The following is an 18,997-nucleotide window of genomic DNA, read 5'->3' on the forward strand; positions in this document are numbered from 1 at the left end:
CAAGGTTTTATGGTCACAGCTATAGTGTATGTTTGCTACAGTTCATAATTTCTTCTCCCTTGAGAGATTAATATCACTTACAGAACTGAGGAAAGCCTACAGAGGTTCTTTTTTCCTATGCATGGGTTCCCTGTGTTATGAAACCCAGAGCTGTCGGTCTTGGCAACAGCAGCATGTGCACAACCTCAGCTCGGCTTCAGCAGCCGCAGAATCAGTGATTGCTGAAATCACTGCTTACACCACATCGGGGCCAGGAGGAGCACAACCCTCATCAGGCTAGACATTTAAAGGATTTTAACTACACTGTGCATACAGTCACACCTTTGAAAAGGGTATGAAAACATTGTATATTAATTGAAACATGGATTAACAGAGAACATCAGAGCTCTTCAAACAGTAAAATTTTAGTGTCTTCTATTCTGTATTCTGTAAACGAACAAGAAAAGCAAAAGCCAATTTACAGCACTCCTATGTTTCAGCAGCATGCTGTCTTTGCCAAGGATAATACTGGAAATCCCTTTTGGGAAACCCCTGGCCCCCATCTACCCCTGAAAAAACCTGTAACTATCACACAAATAATTCATGCACACAAATAAGAATCAACTGCCTTTGAACAAACTATAATATGCTCAACACAAAACGATTTCTTTCAGCTCACACTAGAGTCCCCAAAAGTTTCGGTCCCAACATTAATTCTATCATGCACATTGAAGTATTTGGGGAGAAGGAGGGAAATAAGGGAAGAAGGCACTGCAGAAACTCTGAAATCATCACAGCAGAACTTGCAGTTTGAGTCAGGAAAAGAACAGACCAGAGAAATAAATCAAAAAGATTGGTCAAAACCAAATCTTTTAGAGAGAGAGAAATTAAGAAACACTACTTACATTACAGTGCAGTTCTTCTCATCCAGTTTGTTAATGTTAGAGAAAATACACTCCCCATCTTCCTTTAAATCCTCTGCTTGCCTCCTTACTTCAACTGATACTTCCTAAAAGAGGTTTGTAGTACAAGTAAGAGACCAAGTCATCGTGTTACAGACTCCCAAAAAATCTGTGATTATGGAACCTCTTATTTGTGGGTTTGCTCTGTTCAAATACACATGAAGTCAACAGCATAGCATGTTTTAAGCTTGTTTGGTTTTAAGCAGTACAACGTGCTCTGTGACCTCTTGCGCTGCACTCCCGACCTGGCTGTGCTCACGTTGCTGTTCTGCTTTGCTGATCTACAGAAGAGCTTAACATTTTTATAAACGTTTGCAACTTCCATTTGACAAAAACAAAAACAACAACAAAAAAAAAACCAAACAAAAAAACAAAACACAAACAAAAAAAAGAGGCACAGAAGTTGCAGAAGAGCTGCTCACATTTTAGGAGATGCAAGTATGCACCAGATTGTGAATCCCCGTGCGAGTACTTCAGTTTCTCAGTAAAACACCAACAGCGCTGTTCCAGAACGTTATTATCTTCCTATCTTCAAACAACCCCACCCAAAGCATAGCTTTGCATTACAAACACTGAACCTACAGGAAATTTAATGGCACATTAGCACTGGAATAATCTGAATCATATATGCAAAACAACATCTTAATTTACTTCAGTCTGTTGTAAGCATCTTCAATGCACTTATCACCATATTTTCCAGGTGCCTAAACAGGTGTCTGCTTTTTGCCCCAGGAGGCCTATACTGAACTTAAGAGCACTGACTAATAAACCAGAAATGCATACAGGGAATAGATTATACAATTTTTTTTCTGCTGGGTAGGCAATTATTTAATAATTCAGTGAATTTAATTTTCAAAGTAACTTCCAGGTGAATATTTTCAGTGCTTCGAATCCCTACCCTAGTAAATTATCCACATAGTTAAGTCTGCACATAGAGTTAAAAAAGAACTTTTGCCCAACTTAAAGATGCAAAAAACGTATGGAAAGACAGTCCACAACTTTTAGAGATCAACATTTTTGTTTCTCTTTGAGCTATTCTCATTCTACTCCATGTCTACACACATACATAGAGGTGACCTGTGTGTGTATGTATGTATGCAATGTTTTTATCAAGAGGGGAAAAATACAGAAAAAGTAATATACAACTGCTTTGCTTCAATTCTATTCTTGCAGAAGGTGAAGTTCAGCATAGGTTGAACACACTATGACTCCTTATACATATCAGGCAATCTCATAGTAGCTTGAACAACATCTTTTAACAGAGAACTAAAGAGACTTGGTTTCTCTGTTAACTTCCAGTGCCACCTGCCAACCATTGCCTGGCCCTGCGTGATTAAAAATTAACGTAATATTTACTTGCAAGTTGAACAGGCTTTTGGCATCTCTCTAAGGAATAAATGTATACATCTTAAATCAAGCAAACTGACATAAAAAAAAACAGTAAGCAGTTTCATTGTTGCTGTGGCTTTAACATTAACAGGCATATTTGTAATTTCTAAACTTTATCAGGCAGAAGTTTTGTCCTATGCAATTTTGCATGAAGCAAGTTTAGAAGAAAAGAGGAAATCCATGGAAATTACTAGACCATTAAAAATTAGACAAAAGTATGTATTATTTACATATGGAACACTTTTCTTCATAGTTTGAGAGAATTCAAACAGGGAATACAGCCACACCAATGAAGAAATAAATCTGGGAGAAAATTGCTTTGAACCTTCAAAATCTCTACTGTAAAAATGAGGGTATTAGCAAATCAATCATGCTTTTTTCTATCTGACTACAACACACAAGAAATTATTTTGATCCAATTGCTCTTGTGCCGCACAAACTTTGATCTTCCTCGTTCTACTTAAGATAGATACGTGTAACATTTACTCCTTTACTGACAAAAGGCAAATACCATATTACATAGTGTTCCTAATTTGGAAATTTTCATAAAAATTCTCTTTCCCCCTCCACTCCTCTACAGTCCTCCACCACACTAGGCAACTTAAAGGATAATGCAAAAGACAGTTGTACCTTTTTGTAGAAATCAGTGGAAGGGGATGATCTAGACCTCTCATGGGTGTATTGGGATTTCCCATGCTGTTCATGGCCTGTATCGAGGATATTATCAGCTGAATGGTACCTTCCTGAGCCCCTTGGCTCTACTGGCTTCCACTGCTCCTTCCACGATGCCTCATACTCTGCAAAGGTTCCCAGGCGCAGTGGCTGTGCCGATTTCCCACTCCTCTCAGCAGCCCTATTGCTGCTGCTATGGTGGACACTATCTTTTGAAGCATGAGCAGTTTCAAGTCCAACAGAGGCTACGAGATCTCTTTTCTCATACCAGAGCTCCTCTCCCTCTTGTGCTTTCCTATCTGGCCTCTCAGGCTGTCCCTCTGCTAGACCATGGGGACCTGGTTTCTGCGATGATTTTCTAAATGCAGGCTTACTTGTTTCTTCAAAAAATTTCCACCTGTCTGCAAATGAGCCCAAGGCTTCTTCTGATATGTTTGGACGGCAATGAGCATGACATTCATCCTCTGACATGCCCACCTCATTCATCTTCTCTGGTTCTGAGTATGACTTCAGTTTTTGCTCTGTTGTGAACCTCTTCCTGGCTCCAATCCGAGAAACGTGATGAGTGCCACTCCCTGTAGGGTTTGGTTTGGCTTGTGTAGCCTCAAGGAATCCAGAGACATCTTCAGAAACCAAAGCCAGTAATGAAGAGTTGTAACTACCAGTTTTCCTCTCAGGTGACCTGGGGAGATATTCAGCGGGGCTGGGCTCCAAGTCCCGACGTTTGAAGGACGTCGCGCTCAGAACCCTGGCCTGGGCTTCCTTCAGGTGATCTTTGTAGGTGCTGGTAAAGTTTGTGTCGGGGGACGTGATGACATTCTCTGTTGAATCTGGTTTCCAGGGCTCACTGCACTCCTCTGTTTCAGATGACCCTACTAGTGTAGCAGTACTTCTACTTTTCTGCAGCTTTGCTCTTCTCATTTGGATCTCATTTCTGAGGGTTGTTGCAAAACGATCACTCCTTCGTGCCTGTTTAGACAGGTGAGTGTCAAATGAGGTCTGTCGTTCTGATACCACTTCTGCGTTGTTGTCAGATTGTTTTGTCCCTTCCTGAGCTAAAGAGTGCAACATTGGCGTCTTCTGAGGAGAAATCCTGCTACTCTCGTCTTTCCCCCACCTAAAATCTTTCTGAGGAGATCTGTTTTCAGTGGTAAGGACACAGCCCTTTACATACTCCTGCTGACTGTGCCTAGTTTCACTTTCCTCGGAGCTGTTCTCACAGCTTTTCTTTTGTCCAGATTTTTCAGTATGATTAGGTTTTTTAGATTCTTCTACTACAGCACACCTAGCATCTCCCTCTCTGGCTGCTGGGTAATGACTACTGTTCTCCCACCTTGTCAGTGAAGATTCAATAGATTGTTGAGGTAGATAGTATTTTGGATTTGGGGCCATTGTAACAACTGCAGAATTTTCATGAGGTCCAAGTGACAAATCAGTTCCCACTGCAGGTTTCCAGCTCTCATCCTTGAGTTGTAGTGGCTTTGAGCTTCCCTGAGCAGGCTGTTTTGCTGTCACACAATAATATCGACTTTGTCCAGTGTTGTCCACCTTCTGTTCAGCAGCACTGTTCAAAGAGGAAGTGTTGAGCAGACTGGCTTGGTTTGGACTGTAGCCATGAAAATGATCTGTAGTTAACTCCTGAATGCCACTGTAGGACAGATAATGTTGCTGATCTTTAGGTGCAGCTAAGATTCTTGCACTGTGATAAAAGGTGCTTTCATCGCTGTACTGGTGCTGGTGGTGACAAGAGTAAGCAGAGTGTGCAAACCTAATGTCAGTGCTGGACAAGGATGGCTGCAGTTTGTTCACAGTTCCTGCATTACTACTGTACCTTTCACCAGCTGAAGAAAAAGTGTGTTCTGAACTGAGATCAGATTTGTAATTTGAGCTGCTGATCCTCCTGTCACATACTCTGGAGGGCCGTCGTTGCTGCTCTGCAGTTTCCAAACTCCAGTCACTCCTGGGCTGAGATCGGTTCAGGGCTGTAAAGTGCTGTGTGCTGACACCCTCTGAGTACACAGGGCCCTGGGCTTTCTCGTGGCCTTTGGTGGCAGCAAAGCTGTCACTACGAAGAGGCGGAGGTGGGGGGGGAGGAGATGAAGACCTCTTTTTATCAGGAATGTACCAGACAGGTCCAAAACTGGATCTTCCCGAGCTTGTGAGCTTGCCATCTGGGTGTTCCTCTGTCCTAGGACTTTTGTTGTTCTCATATTGGATGGGAGCTGGCAAATACCCAGGTTTGTCCTCTGCTCCACTGCTGTCATTCAAAAACTGGCCAGACTTGCTTCCATGCTTAGCAGTCTCCCAGGGCCCCAGTTTGTAAAGCATGTTCTCTGTTGAAGAAGTGTCTGCATTGGACAGAGTGTGGTCAGGGGTGCTAGAACTTGTGGAGAAAGACCCATAGGCTGAATCCCGCTTACTTTGGCTCCCTAGATGATCAATGCTACTATTAGACCTTGCAGAAGAAAGTCTTCCATACTGGGCTACTTGGGGAGTGTGGTCCCAGCTGTCCATACTTCCCAAAGAGCTGAATTGGTCAGAAGTGCGATATAGACTTGACTGATCCCATGAGTTTGACAAGTCATGAGAAGAACAACTACTGAAGGAAACAAAACAAAAAAAAAGTGTCAGAATAAATATAAAAAATGTACAAAAATGCCACAGCATTATTATAACCACCCATTTTAATAATATTGGTTAAATCCATCTGCACAGCAGTTAAAGACAAACAATCTAACAAAACAAAGTTTGAACACTAAGTCAGGGCTCCAACTTTATACTGCACCACTGATTCAAAGCTTGAAACCTTAGTAACTATCTCAGCTTCCCTATATAAGTTTGTCAGTAAGTAATATGCATTTATCTCCTTGAAGGGTCCCTTGTCCCCATGCAAATCATTGATTTTGCTGACTTTGCTTTTAGAAAAATTTAGTTTGAGATCCATTAACTCCCTCTTTCCCAGGAAAAACACCAACTTATTTTTCAGCTTATTTTCCAGGCACTCCAATTCTTCCAGCTGTTAAACTCACATATTTCCTCTCCATCTCTGAAATGTGACTCTAAACATCTTCAGCCCATGATGTTATTCCCTTGTCAATAAGTTACTCCAATAAAGTTACATCCACATCTGCCTATTTGTTTGATGTTTTAACTTTTAAGCAGAGACACAATAAATGCATTCGTCTCAAATACCACCTGCACATGTACCTTAGCAGTGTGGTTTCAAACCACTCTCAAGTTGACACTCTTAAAACAACATTCCATTCCACCCAGTTCCACAACATTGGCAGGAAAACTTCACGAGGAGATGCCAAAGCTCTGCATGGCCAAACAAACTTCTGACTTTCCTTCAAGAATCCTTACTGCCACCAGTTTCTCTTTACCGCTCTTTCCTCTATAAAAACGTAATCTTTGACACTGTACTTTCTTCAGGTCTTTTGCTAAGGACACTATTCCAAAATCCTGCTGCTTCTGTTACCTTCCTACCCCATGAGTTTTGTTTCACTTCCTTTCATTTATTTTCTCTCTCACAGTACCCACCTCCTGTCAATCCAACACACTGATGCTGACATGACAGTCTTGACAATTATTCTCATCACATCTCCCTCTTTGAACTTCACTGGCAGCTCCTCCTGCTTTTATATACCAAATTCAAATTCTTGCCTTTGCATGCAAAGCCCCTTGGTAGAAATCCCAGAATTACTCCACTTCCCTGTAGCTATAATTATATATGAAGCATCTATCAAATCTTGTGTTGTAAAGAGACCTATGAAAGCTAGCAATGAAATTAGATTAGTCCACATAAAAAATACAAAGAGTGATACAAGTCTTTTCTTCTGTCAAAAACATTGCAAAGGTCAACTCAACAGTTCTTTGGAATTCAGTACTAACAGAATTTGGTTTTTTTCCCTCTACTACTATAGCCTTTCAAACTACTTTTCTTATACAACATGGTCAAAAGCAACTTATATGAAATAAGAGAAGATATGCTTCATGCTTATTTTCTAAAAGCATTTTATTAACAAGATACACTAACAATGGCCTCATCTTGTGGGATTTTATGTTCTTTCATTTGTTTCTTTTCAGCATTTAAAACATCTTGCTGAATCCTTTAAAAGGTCTTAATTGTCATGTTAAGCTGATACTGTAGTGCATGTAAAAATTATTGTGGTCATTACTAGTATTTTTTTGTAAAAGAATAGTGTATGCCAGATATTACTAAGAATTGCTGATATTCTCCCTCCCTTGAGCACTAAGGAGATCACAGAACCATTAAGGCTGGAAAAGACCTTTAAGTTCATGAAATCCAAACAGATAGCTGGCATTAATTAAAAGAAAGATACCACTTGTGCTGGAAAGCCTCAGTTTACAGGTCTAATGTAAATCTGCTGGTATCAAATGTGAAGCAGAGATATCATCATAGGAGGTCAAAGCCCTGCTAGAAAATGCCTAATGGAAACCTAGCAGAAGCACCAAGCACTTTAAAGGACAGGAAGGTTTCTACTGGCATGTTACTGCAAAGCATGGCCTCCTGTGTTCCTAATACTGCAGGGCAACCTTCCTGTGGACCCCAACATGGAGGAGAGTGCAGAAGCCAGTTCTGCCTGAGCCTGGCTGGCACTGCAGGATAATCTTCTCTCAATGGCTGTTTTAGAGCAGATTCATAGAAGCACCTACACTGCTGGTCAAAGTCAGGTAAGTGACATCCAGGAATAATCTATAAACACCATCCCTTGGCCAGTAAACACCCTTCCCAACTCTGGGCCATGAGCTTCTGCTCCTCTCAGCAACTGCATGGGATTACAAATCAGATGCACCTGACCCTAACTGCCCCAAAACCTCAGTTCAGGTAGACTTCTCAAAGCACACTTGTCCCACAGCCACACCTGCAATACCAGAATGAAGCATAAGAGGTGGTTGGGCTCATCTGCACAACCAGGGGCACAGAAATAAAACCCAAAAGCTCCACTGTTATAGTATACCCTGCTGCAAGAAAATGCAGGGTTTAAACTTTCAGCAACTTCAGATAGTTCAGTTACACTCCTCCCAGAAAATCCACTCAACCTTAGTTTAGGACGGGCCAGGGAAAAAATCTGCACGATGTTATTAAGGTGCGACTTCTGTGAAAAAGACAAAAGACTCACAGAGGGAAATGAAGGCACCAAAAGCTTTACAAGTTCCAGCTCTCCAGCCTTGCATGAGAGGCATCGAGACCTAGCCTAGTGCTCCCAAAGATAACTTACAATTTTTGCATTAAAGTCACGTGATAAAAAACCCATACATATAGTGCTGGATGTGAAGGGCTGGGTTCCAGGACCACCCTCTCTCCTATACACTGGTACAGCCTCTTCTGGGCTGTCTTCCTCTAGCTTCATCCACCTTTTGAAATGTTCAAATTCATCAGACCAGCAAAAAGAAAGCCCCAGCAAAACCAACCGACTAAAAAAACCCTAAAGCAAATCAAACTGCCCCTACCTTAACCTAGCAGTAGACAGTATGGACAGTCGTCATGGGGCTGTTTTGGCCAGCTGTGCCCCACTCCACCAACACAAAAAAAGTGTGGTGTGTGCCCCCGCCCCCCATGAACTCTCCATGTTTTAAGGGATGTAGTGAATTTTCACACTCACAGAGAGAATGCAGGTAGGCACATTCAGAAGAGATTTTAGGCTTTGAATACCAGTCTCAGATGCTTAGCTCAGGGAAGGACACAAAATTCCAGAAACAGCCCAGGGATGGGATGCCTGGGCTAGAAATATCCCCTCCTTGGGCTATTTCAATTATCTCCTTGCATACTGCTGCTTTCAGCTACTGATTGCTGTGCCTTCCGATCAGGTGAGCTTTTTGTGAAATTTACTTGTGAAGTGGGAATCTCGGAGGCTGCTCACCTCTTTTTGCAGATCAGCAAGCCCAAAGAACCCCACTCTGCAACTGAGATCCCCAAAGTACCAAAATCCCAGCCACTATGGGAATGCTGGGTATCCTCCAGCAGCAGCATGGTAAAAGCACCTGTGCCACTGAAACAGTCTTGGACAACAGACACCAGGGCTGACAAATTTCCCAAATATATTGCCTTTTAAGTGGGCAGCACAGGCAGCCAAGGGGTTCAGAATGGCAGTGACCTGGGTATGAGACTGTGCTAAGGCCACTAAATCTTTCAGCAGCATGTGAGAAAGAATCTCTTGTTTTTATTAGTATTAGTGTCTGCCAGCAGTTGTGGCTATTTCTGATATGTGAGGGGAGAGAACTGCTCTATTCCCATCCCCTCTTCCTTTACATCCAGAATTTCTCAATGACACCTCATTTCAAACTGGCATTGAACCATTTTTTTCTCTTTTTTAATTATTGGGACACACCCAGCTCCTATCAAAACACACCTCGAAACACATCTTGTAGTATTTTACTTTCACAAGGTACAAGGACAACCACCAGGAAAAGCAGGAAGCATATAATGATTTACAGCTTAGTATAGAAGACTCATTAATAGCAGAAATACTCTTTAGCTATAGCATTGCAATAAGGAACCCTATAGAAGATTTTAGAAATTTCTGAATTCTGTTTCTAAGTACAAGGACTTTTACTGTCTTAAAATCTATAAATCTAAATCAATGAGTCTATAAATCTAAATCAATCTAAAAATCTAAACCTAATATCATATGATATTTAAATATAAACTTTAAATCAGTGTAAACCAGCAGAAATTGTAATCAAAGTTTCTAAAATTTCTACTAATATAGTATTACAAAAAACATTTTAAAAAAACCCTTTCTGTAGACTTTATTCAAGGGCAGATTAAAAACTTAGCTTAAAAACAGTAGGGAGCTCCCTAAGAAAACAATGTAAAAACATTGTAAATGTTCATCTAAATGTAAAAATTAGATAATAAAATAAAATACTGAAGTATTAATGTTCTTTTGTTTTGACTAACACAAAACACTAACCTCAAGAAGTAATGATTCAGCAGAGAATGCACAGCACTAAGAGCACTAAGTATAGAAAAAAAAGGCTACTTCCCAAACCGGAACTGCACACCAGACTAATTTTCTGTAATGCTCAGTGTAACTATGGCCCAATGGGAACTGAGCAGGAAAAAGTAACAAAAGACAAAAAAAATATAACACCCTCTCCCTCCCAAAAACCAAGAGAATCTTTCATTAAAATGATGAAGAATGTCACCTAGGAGCAGGAAAGAAACAAGAACCTGCAACCAGACACAAACAGGCACTACCTAAAGGTTTAGAGTTTCACAGCTAAAACTGCCTGGTGTCAGCCTTTCTCCATTGGTGTTGAATGTGACCTAACAAATATTAAAGTGCCTTAAACAGTGACTGAAAATCATCAGTCTTATTACCTCTCCAGACAAGCAAGACAGTTTAATTAAACCAGTAATACCTTGAAAAAAACCAGTAAAGCATTCTGCACCGTCTCTTTAGAAAATGCCCTTTTAATTGTTTGAAACAGTATTTTTATTTTCTTCTCCCTTTCCTATTTCACTTTATAACTGTTAATTTTGATGGTTACTTTGCCTTAGGATTTTACCAGTGGACATTGAAAGGAAACGCAGAGCAAGAAGCAGAACCTTGTGACTGCCTTTAAAGCTAGTTTCTTACCTTTCAATCACACGCACATATCACAAACTGTTTCAGAAATCCACTCATCCACACGTCAGACTTCCCCAACTCCCCCTTCATGCACTGCAAGGACAGGCAAGGCTAAAGAAGTACAACACCACGATTCTGCGTTGGTTGTCTTTAAAAACAAAAAAGCCCTCAGCAAGATAACATGAGCTGCGTTATTGTAGGCTGGCTGTCAGGAGCTGGATGTGTGTAACTCAAGCAGACTCACCTTGCATGGTAGCTCGAGTGCCAGGAGGCGCAGGCATTAGACGAGGCAAGGTGTGACGTGGCTGCCTCCGGTTGACTTTCGGTAAATTTGGTTGCGTGCCAGGAGTGCGGCCTGCAGGCTAGGTCATTCCTTCTGAAAACAACAGAGGCACAGGTGCTGCTTTAATACAAACAGTTCAATAAGGTGATACGCAGCAAAAAATCTACCAGGGCAGCAGTAAAGCGTTTCACAGATAGGACTGAGGTATAATGACTTTAAATAACAGCAAAATTTTCTACATGCATGCATGCCAGTTTTGAAAAGACATCACCATTTCTTTGAAATGCTTGAGGTGCAGTGAAATGCCAATGTATTTTTTTTAATGGGTGGCATTGTAATGGGTGTTTTTTACAAGGAACAGAGACTGATAAATTTTCAAGTGCCTGACACATATCCAGAGATTAAATAGTTAAAGCTAATATTAGACTTAGAACTCTTTTACAACTTGACAACAGTAAGGCTTTGGTAAGATTTTACTGTAGGTAGGTGCATATGGGAGGTGCATATAGGAAGAAATGAGTTCATAATAGAAAGGATTAAAGCCATGTACATTGTTTCATACAAGTCAGTGATACAAGCAATAATATTAACTCCAGGCAAGTTCTGCTTCAGCTCTTGAAATGTTTGGCATGCCAGATATGCAGGGAGGTTTTGTTTGTTTTGGTGTTTTCTGGGATTGTTTTTTAAAGAATACATCTCAGTATCAGTCCAGTGAATAATGTAAGTCCCCAGATTTCTACTTGGATATCACTTCCAAATGTTCCTGCTCATCTAACAGAAAAGATCCCTTCTAAGAAGTACCAACACTAGGTTGTTGTTAGAGCTTTGCACCTTAAAAACTGCTTCGAAAAATCGCTCCATACTCCTCTACCCCCTTCCTTCTGCTCAGGAATTAACCACAGCTTGAATTGCCTTCCAAGGTCTTGCTGTTTGTTACAGCTCTCAGCACTCATGGAGTAAGCGCATTCTTTTTTCCCTAAGGTTAAATAAGCCTTCTGGGTGGAATCCAGCTACTTCTGTTTCAGTTAGTAGATGCCAATTACAGGCCATTTGTCTAGACCCTCACTTGGGAATGAAGCAGGACCTTCTCTGAAAGTAATTCATCCTGCCCTTCTTCTTGGCTTGCCCGGGAGGAAGTGTAATTTAAAATTTAGATGCAATATGAGGTTTGACAAATCCCATCTTTTGAAGTCCGAGTCTGAAATAAAGGCTTATAGGATCCGTAGTTGTTAAGATTTTTTAATGCACTTCTGTACTTAAGAAATCTATTATTCCAAGGTTAAGTAATTTGCTACACTGAAGAAGTGTTCCATATTTTCAATTTGAACTGTAAAAAGGTACTTCTACATTTTTTTACTCATTCTCCCTTTTTATAAATTTGTCTGTTATCATACCGCCACTGCATTTAGAGACCAAAACTAAAGCCAGGATCTTCAAAACAGGTCAGCTCTGAGTACATGACTTTTCACAGTACATTCAGCAAGGTCTGAAGAAATCAGTGATGAATTGCCTTTCCAAACTCTGCATGCAGGATTACAAAAGGAGAATAACAATTCTACAGGGAAACTGTAATATCACTACAAAGTGTAGCATCATTACTGTCACTAAAAAAAGAAGTAATTGTTTCCATAAACAAAAGCCTACTCTTTTCAGCATGACAAAAGAGAAAACGATTAAGCAGAGCATCTCTAGCTGCTCCTTCTTGGTAGGACATGACATTCAGGGAGTGAAGGAGCCCCAGTACTCTCAGTGCAAACATATGCAAAAGATTCTGCTCAGCCATGTGATGACAGGCTCCAGATAATCCTTGCTTGCTCCAAGCTTGTGTGCAGGTATGGAAAAAGTGATCATTCCACTGTTCAGCTGCACAGAACGTCACATGAACTTTTCCCCCCACTGCTTACCTTTAACAGTACTGACAACAACTCAGCAAACCATAAATACCTGGTGAGGCAAATTCAGCAGATCTCCTAGGCATCAATTCAGCTGAAAAGGTTTATCTTTTATGAGACAATTACTTTTCTATGATGTACTGCTAAGGAAACACAAGACTAGGAAACTAGCACAACACAAGCAGCGTTTGGAGCGTAAGGAAAAGAAGGTTGGGAAGAGGGCTTCTGTGACAGTTTGGGCTTGACAAATGGCAGAAGGAATCCAAGCACTGGGAAGAAACAGAAGGGATGCACATGTAAAGTCAGCACTGTACCTCATGGAACTTTTCAAGATCTTGATAAGATAGTTCCTTGCTACATGAATGTCATTTTCAGAAGGCATTTTCTGTGCTACAATATCCACCACCACTTTCATCTTCCTGAGCAGCCAAGCAAGGGGAGGAACAGACTGGACTGAGTTGTGGCATAAGTCAAGTCAAGCGGACAAGAATTTACAAGTTCTGCTGAATTTTTTGTTTTTGTGGCCACACAGGATTTTTGAGAGGGTCTTTTTTTTTTTTTTTTTTGACATAATGGTCTGAACAGCCTAAAAATACTGGTGGGATACCTAGAAGGTGGAATCTCATGGATGTTACAGACACCTGCTTTTGTTGGGAAGTTCACAACATGACTAAAAATTAATTCACCAAGCACAGTCAACAGTACTTTCTGATAGTAATTCTAATTAAATGGTAAGAATCTATCCTGCACTTCAAGAAATTTTTTTCTAAAAAGTGGACTGCAACATGAATATTGATTCCAAAACTCAGAAAATGGACAGAATGACTAGAAAGAAAAGATTCAAAGATTCAAAACAGGAGTATTTTGCAGAAGAAGCTGGAAGCTGAGCATTTACATTCTAATGTATTACTTTTGAGTGACAGAATGAGATCATCTGAACCTACAACTCAGAAAACCTCCAGCATTAATGGAAGCATGGTTAAAAGCATTTCACTGAAAGTATCTTTCTACCAGTACTTTTGCAGAAGCTGCTGGAAGGAAAATGTTGATAAGCATAGAAGATAGGTTACAAAGGAAAAAAAGACAAAAAAGCCAGCAGATACAATAACAGAAGCATGTATTTCCCCAGCACCACCTTCTCCAACAAAGTGTATCATTCTTATCTACCAAATAGCACCTCTGCTGTAACCCTGCCACACAGGTTTTGGAGTAACCAAAGCAAAAATATGACAGGCATTTCCAGGGGCCTGCATCCAAATAAAAACCAATTGCTAGAATTTGTTTCATAGAACCTAAAAAAAGTTTGGGTTGGAAGATCAGTTAAAGTCAGTTAAAGATCACTCAGTTAAAACACCCCAGCCATGGAGAGGGGCACCTTCCACCAAAGCAGGGTGCTCACAGCCTCATCCAGGCTGGCTTTGAACACTCCCAAGGATGGGGTATCCACAACTCCTTTGGCAACCTGTTCCAGTGCCTCCCCACCCTCGCCCTAAAGAATTTCTTCCTAATATCTAACTTGTCCGGTAATGTTTCATTGCAGCCCCTGCTGAACGAGCAAAGGCCAGCTGCTGGCACACACCTCCCTGCAAGCAGCGGCGGCCGCAGGGACAGAGGCAGCCCGTGCCCTTCTCCCTTTCGCGGAATCCCTTCCCTTCCCTCTCGGCCGCCTCTCCCTGCCCCGCCCGGCCACCCGCGCGCCCCCTGCCGGCTGCCGTGCGCTGCGCCCCGGGAGGCAGCGGCTCCGGCCGCCGCCGTCACTCCCGATCTGCCGCCTCCTGCTGCTGCTGCTGGGATTGTTCCTCATCCCAACGGAGCCCTCCTCAGGCCGGCAGAGCGGCACACGCCGCTATGACCACACGGTAGTAGCTTTTCTCCTAGCGGCTGCAGCCCTGGGACTGCAGAATTGCGCTCCACACCCGCAGTAATCACTGACAGCCAGGGCCCCCACACAGCACATCTAACCAGAAGCGAGCATTAGAGGCCAGTCCTTGCAAACGCAGTGTCACTCACTGTTCATCTGTATCTGCTGTGACAAGAAATGAATCATGGAATCGATCAAAGAATGGCTTGAGTTGGAAGAGACCTTAAGATCATCTCATTCCAGCCCTTTTGATGAAGGCAAGGACGCCTTCCACTAGAGCAGACCATTTGCCCAGAGCCCCATCCAACCTGGCTTGAATGTTTTTAATGTATGGGCCATCCACAGCTTCTCCAGACAACCCGTTCCAGTGCCTCACCACCCTCAGAGCAAAGAAGTTTTTCCTAACATCTAATCTAGACCTACTCTCTTTCAATTTGAAGCCATTCCCCCTTGTCTTGTCACTATGTGCCCTTGAAAATCATCTCTCTCCAATTTCTTGTAGGCTCCCTTCGGGTTCTGGAAGACTCCTATTATGTTATCCCAAAGCTTTCTCTTCTCCAGGCTGAACATTCCCAGTTGTCTCAGCATTTTCATACAGGACAGGTGCTCCAACCCTCTAATCAACTTGGTGGCCTCCTTTGGACTCACACCAACAGGTAGGTCATCCTTCCTGTGCTGGGGATGCCAGAGCTGAATGCAGTACTCAAGGTGGAGTCTTCACCCTAATAAAACCTGGGTTTAGATAAGAAATCCCAGTTTTTCAAAAGTAAAAGGATGGACAAGTCAGTGGCTTCAGTCACAACTGAGCTGAACCTACAAAGACAGGAAAAAAAATCCCAAAGCAGAAGCATCTGTTCTTTTTAACTCTTACCGTTACACATTGTCAGCCCTAAATCTTTGAGTGAAAACTGTTGTAGTGATCATTTATATTAAAGATTCTTTAAAAATAGATATATTCCCTTTTCAATCACATTTCTACAGAAAGCTGTAGACCATGTTTCAAGGTAAAAACAGAAGAATTTGGGAACCAGTCAGTGTAGTGATGCTGAACAGCAGCTATCAAAATAAAACTCTTCTCCCTCCATTCACCATAGTGCTACTCAAAGCTTTTCAACAATGCAGCAAAGCCTGTGTTGTTAAGAGCTTTGTTTTTAATATAGCCCAAGTTCACTTTTCCAAAGTTGCAGCAGGAGGTCCAAACGACTGGCAGTCATTTAAAACCTTGTCTAGAACCAGAAATGTTGCCTAATCCCATTGTAATTGGGTACAAGACATGCCAAAGGTGCAAGGCTAAGGAAATGCAGAAAGGCTGAGCCCTGAGATAAAAGGGAAACTTGCACAAGCTTAAAGGTCAAGTGCACAAATCACTGGCATTCTCAAACAAGCAAACACTCGAGCACTGCACTGCAAGGTACAGCTCACAAGGTGCCCTTAGATTGTGTCAAAGCCAAATAAACCAAACCACGCTGCTCTTGTTTGTCCTACAGAAATAGAAACAGCTACAAACACTGCTGCCCCATGCCAGCCACACAGATTGCCTAGGAAAGGTTCAGTTTTTGGACTGTCCTCAGCAAGCTGCTCACACATTTTATTTTTTTTACACCAGGTACAGAAAATGTCAACAATTTGTAGTGACAGCACTGGTGCTCTTGTTTGTCCACTTATAAATCCCAAACAGCTTCAAAGTTCTCAGCTTTCTCACCTCCCCTCCCTTACAATAACAGTAGGCTAGACATACCAATACTTCATTAACAATTTTTTTTTAGTAAATCTGTATATGCTGGGGGAACAAAAGTCTTCCCAATCCATGAGGTTTTTTTTGCAGTTCACCAATATTTTGTTCAGTAAATTAAAACACACCAGAAGACCAACATATAATGTAATTAACTGGATATGCAAAAAGCCACTGCAAAGAAACTGCTAAATCATTTATTCAATGTATTAAAAACATGTTTGGATTTTGTTAATCTTCTGAATCCTAGGCAGGAAAATAAAAAGAGGCTGAATACCACCATGAGTTCGCAGTTACCCACAGGGGCCTCAAATAAAAAGAAATTGACAATGTAACTGTTTTTCATTCCAGAAACTGTTAAATGTATTTGTCACTGCAGATTTGAGGAATTCATCCAACTGCCTAACATGGGAGCTCATTATTAGAACTAGATGATTTTTCTAAAATAAAGAATATTTTTTTTAATAAGCACTTAATTTGATCTTTCTTCTTACCCTCCCTTGAAAACAGACAAACAGCATTCCTTTCTATAGAATACCAAAGGAGTCATCACCCTATACAAAGATATTTGGTATTATCTATCTCAGACAACTATATTCATAGAATTCAAATTACTTCATGCTACGTTAGTCACCACTGGCAGATCTATCTGCCAAGGAAATATGAAAATAAAGTATCCAAAGCCTGGCAATAAGCTATCCCCTAGCAGCAAAACTCTATAAGGAACGTGAATGGTTTCTTGTGCCATTCTCAGTAATTAAATACATGCAAGAGTTATCCCAATTCAGGCTAAACCAGTTGTTATCAATTCCATAAAAAAGCTCTTGATTAAGTCCAGTACAATTCTCTGCTCCTCTCCCCTTGCCATTTTCAGTGTTGTCCTGTCTCCTAACATAAAGGCAGATCTATATCTTTGGATGTAACAGCAAACCAAGTGAGGACAAAGCATCCAAAACTTGAGATGGAACACTTTTTCGGAACTTTTTCTTCATTTATTTAAAAATAAAGGAAGGAGAGTGGTATGTATGTCAGAAAGAATATGAGAAGAAAAATACAGAAAGTCCTCCTGAAAAATTCCATGCATAAACTGTGGATTTCCCAAATAAAAAAAAATCCAGAATATGTTTTGAAGTAAACCTTCACTGTCATTAATATCCAACAGTGATTATATATATACACACACACATACATCTCTCTCTATATAGATCCATGCATAGATTTATACATATAGGCAAAGTAACTTTTTAGGCTTTTCTAGTTCCAAAATATCCACAATTTCTCTGACCAGGCTGATGGTTTTGCACTCCAGCCACTGATTTTCTGGTCCTCCCAATACACTGAAGCCCTGCTAAGTCCTGTCCCACTACCCACTTATGAACTCCCCTCTATGCTGCTTTCTAGAGCATCACAGCCTCAGCCACTTCCTTTCCTTTCTCTTAAGCCTGTCCTACCGCCTTTCCCTCTGATTCAATCTTAGATGCCCTAAGTTCCTACTGTCCTGGGGCTAGACAGCAGCAACTGAAATGCTTTTTCTAAAGTACGCTCTGTGTCAGCATACAGACTGTCCATCCAGGAGAGCCTTAAACATCCTTTCAAGTAAGGAGAGAAGATACAGTAACTGCATTAACCCCTCCAAAAAGCCAAAAAATGGGGCTTTCCCAGGAGAGGCTGAAACATCAGGACTTGAAATTTTAACTGTAGAGGTATCATGCCCTCACTTTATATTACAGAGATTAAACTTAAGATGTGTAAAATGTCTTTTCATGGTGAGCAAAAAAACCAAAAAACTATTGGTAAATATCATCATGGCAAGAACTTTATGGCCATGTCTTTTACCTTTGCAGATCTGTAGTGAGCTTAATAAAAACAACACATACCATCTCCACCTTTCTTTCAGGGTCACTCCCTGAATACAAAAAACACCAGAATGGAACTGTGTTTCAGATGAAGCCAAAACCTGCCTGGACACCCTCTGGCTTGTTTACAAAAGGAATGGTAAAATCAGATGCACTGCAGGAACATTTAATGAAATATGTAATTAAGTCAATATTTAGAACAATACTGCCGATCCCTATTAGAAAGAATATCGTTATTTTCATCCAAAAAACCCCACTGGAGTAAGAAATAGAACCAACTCAACAGGCCTACATAAGGTTTTATTGCTCATCTATTTAAGAGCTTGCACTTGTTAAGTACTCTAATACTGCTTCTCAGCCTATTCTCACAACACTTGGAATTCTCAAGTAATCTTCCAAATAAAGACTGGTCACATCACACAGCATCCAGGACCCATTTACTCTGGTTTAGCCATAACTAAGACAAAAAATGAGTGCAATACTGTAAAAAATTACAGTACTTTCCACATTAATAAAGAACTGAACAAGTTTTTCATGTAGAAATTTTCCCTGGAGGCATCTTGGTCTCAGAAGGACAATAGAGATTTGAAAGAAAAATCTGCTCCACAAAAAAAAAAAAAAACCAAAAACAACCACACACAAAAAAAACCCCCAAACAAAACGCCAAACTAAACCAACAAAAAAACCTGCAAAACAAAACAAAACAAACAAACAAAACCCCACCAAACCAAAACCAAACTCCCCAAGAAACTCCTCTTCTGAGGAGCCCCTTC

At 41.0% G+C, this 18,997-nt stretch overlaps 1 protein-coding gene across 1 annotated transcript in view; it reads right to left on the minus strand.

The window, feature by feature from the left end:
* SHROOM2 (shroom family member 2) overlaps positions 1–18,997 on the minus strand; it is a 115,428-nt gene that overhangs the window by 32,172 nt on the left and 64,259 nt on the right. The window contains exons 3-5 of the mRNA XM_084200898.1: positions 10,845–10,976; positions 2,961–5,601; positions 885–988 (exon numbers count right to left, since the gene is read on the minus strand). Coding sequence (XP_084057024.1) covers positions 885–988; positions 2,961–5,601; positions 10,845–10,976 — 2,877 coding nt within the window. The remainder of the gene's footprint in view (positions 1–884; positions 989–2,960; positions 5,602–10,844; positions 10,977–18,997) is intronic.

The sequence above is a fragment of the Fringilla coelebs genome (assembly GCF_963513975.1).
Source record: "Fringilla coelebs genome assembly, chromosome: 2".
Classification (NCBI taxonomy): domain Eukaryota; kingdom Metazoa; phylum Chordata; class Aves; order Passeriformes; family Fringillidae; genus Fringilla; species Fringilla coelebs.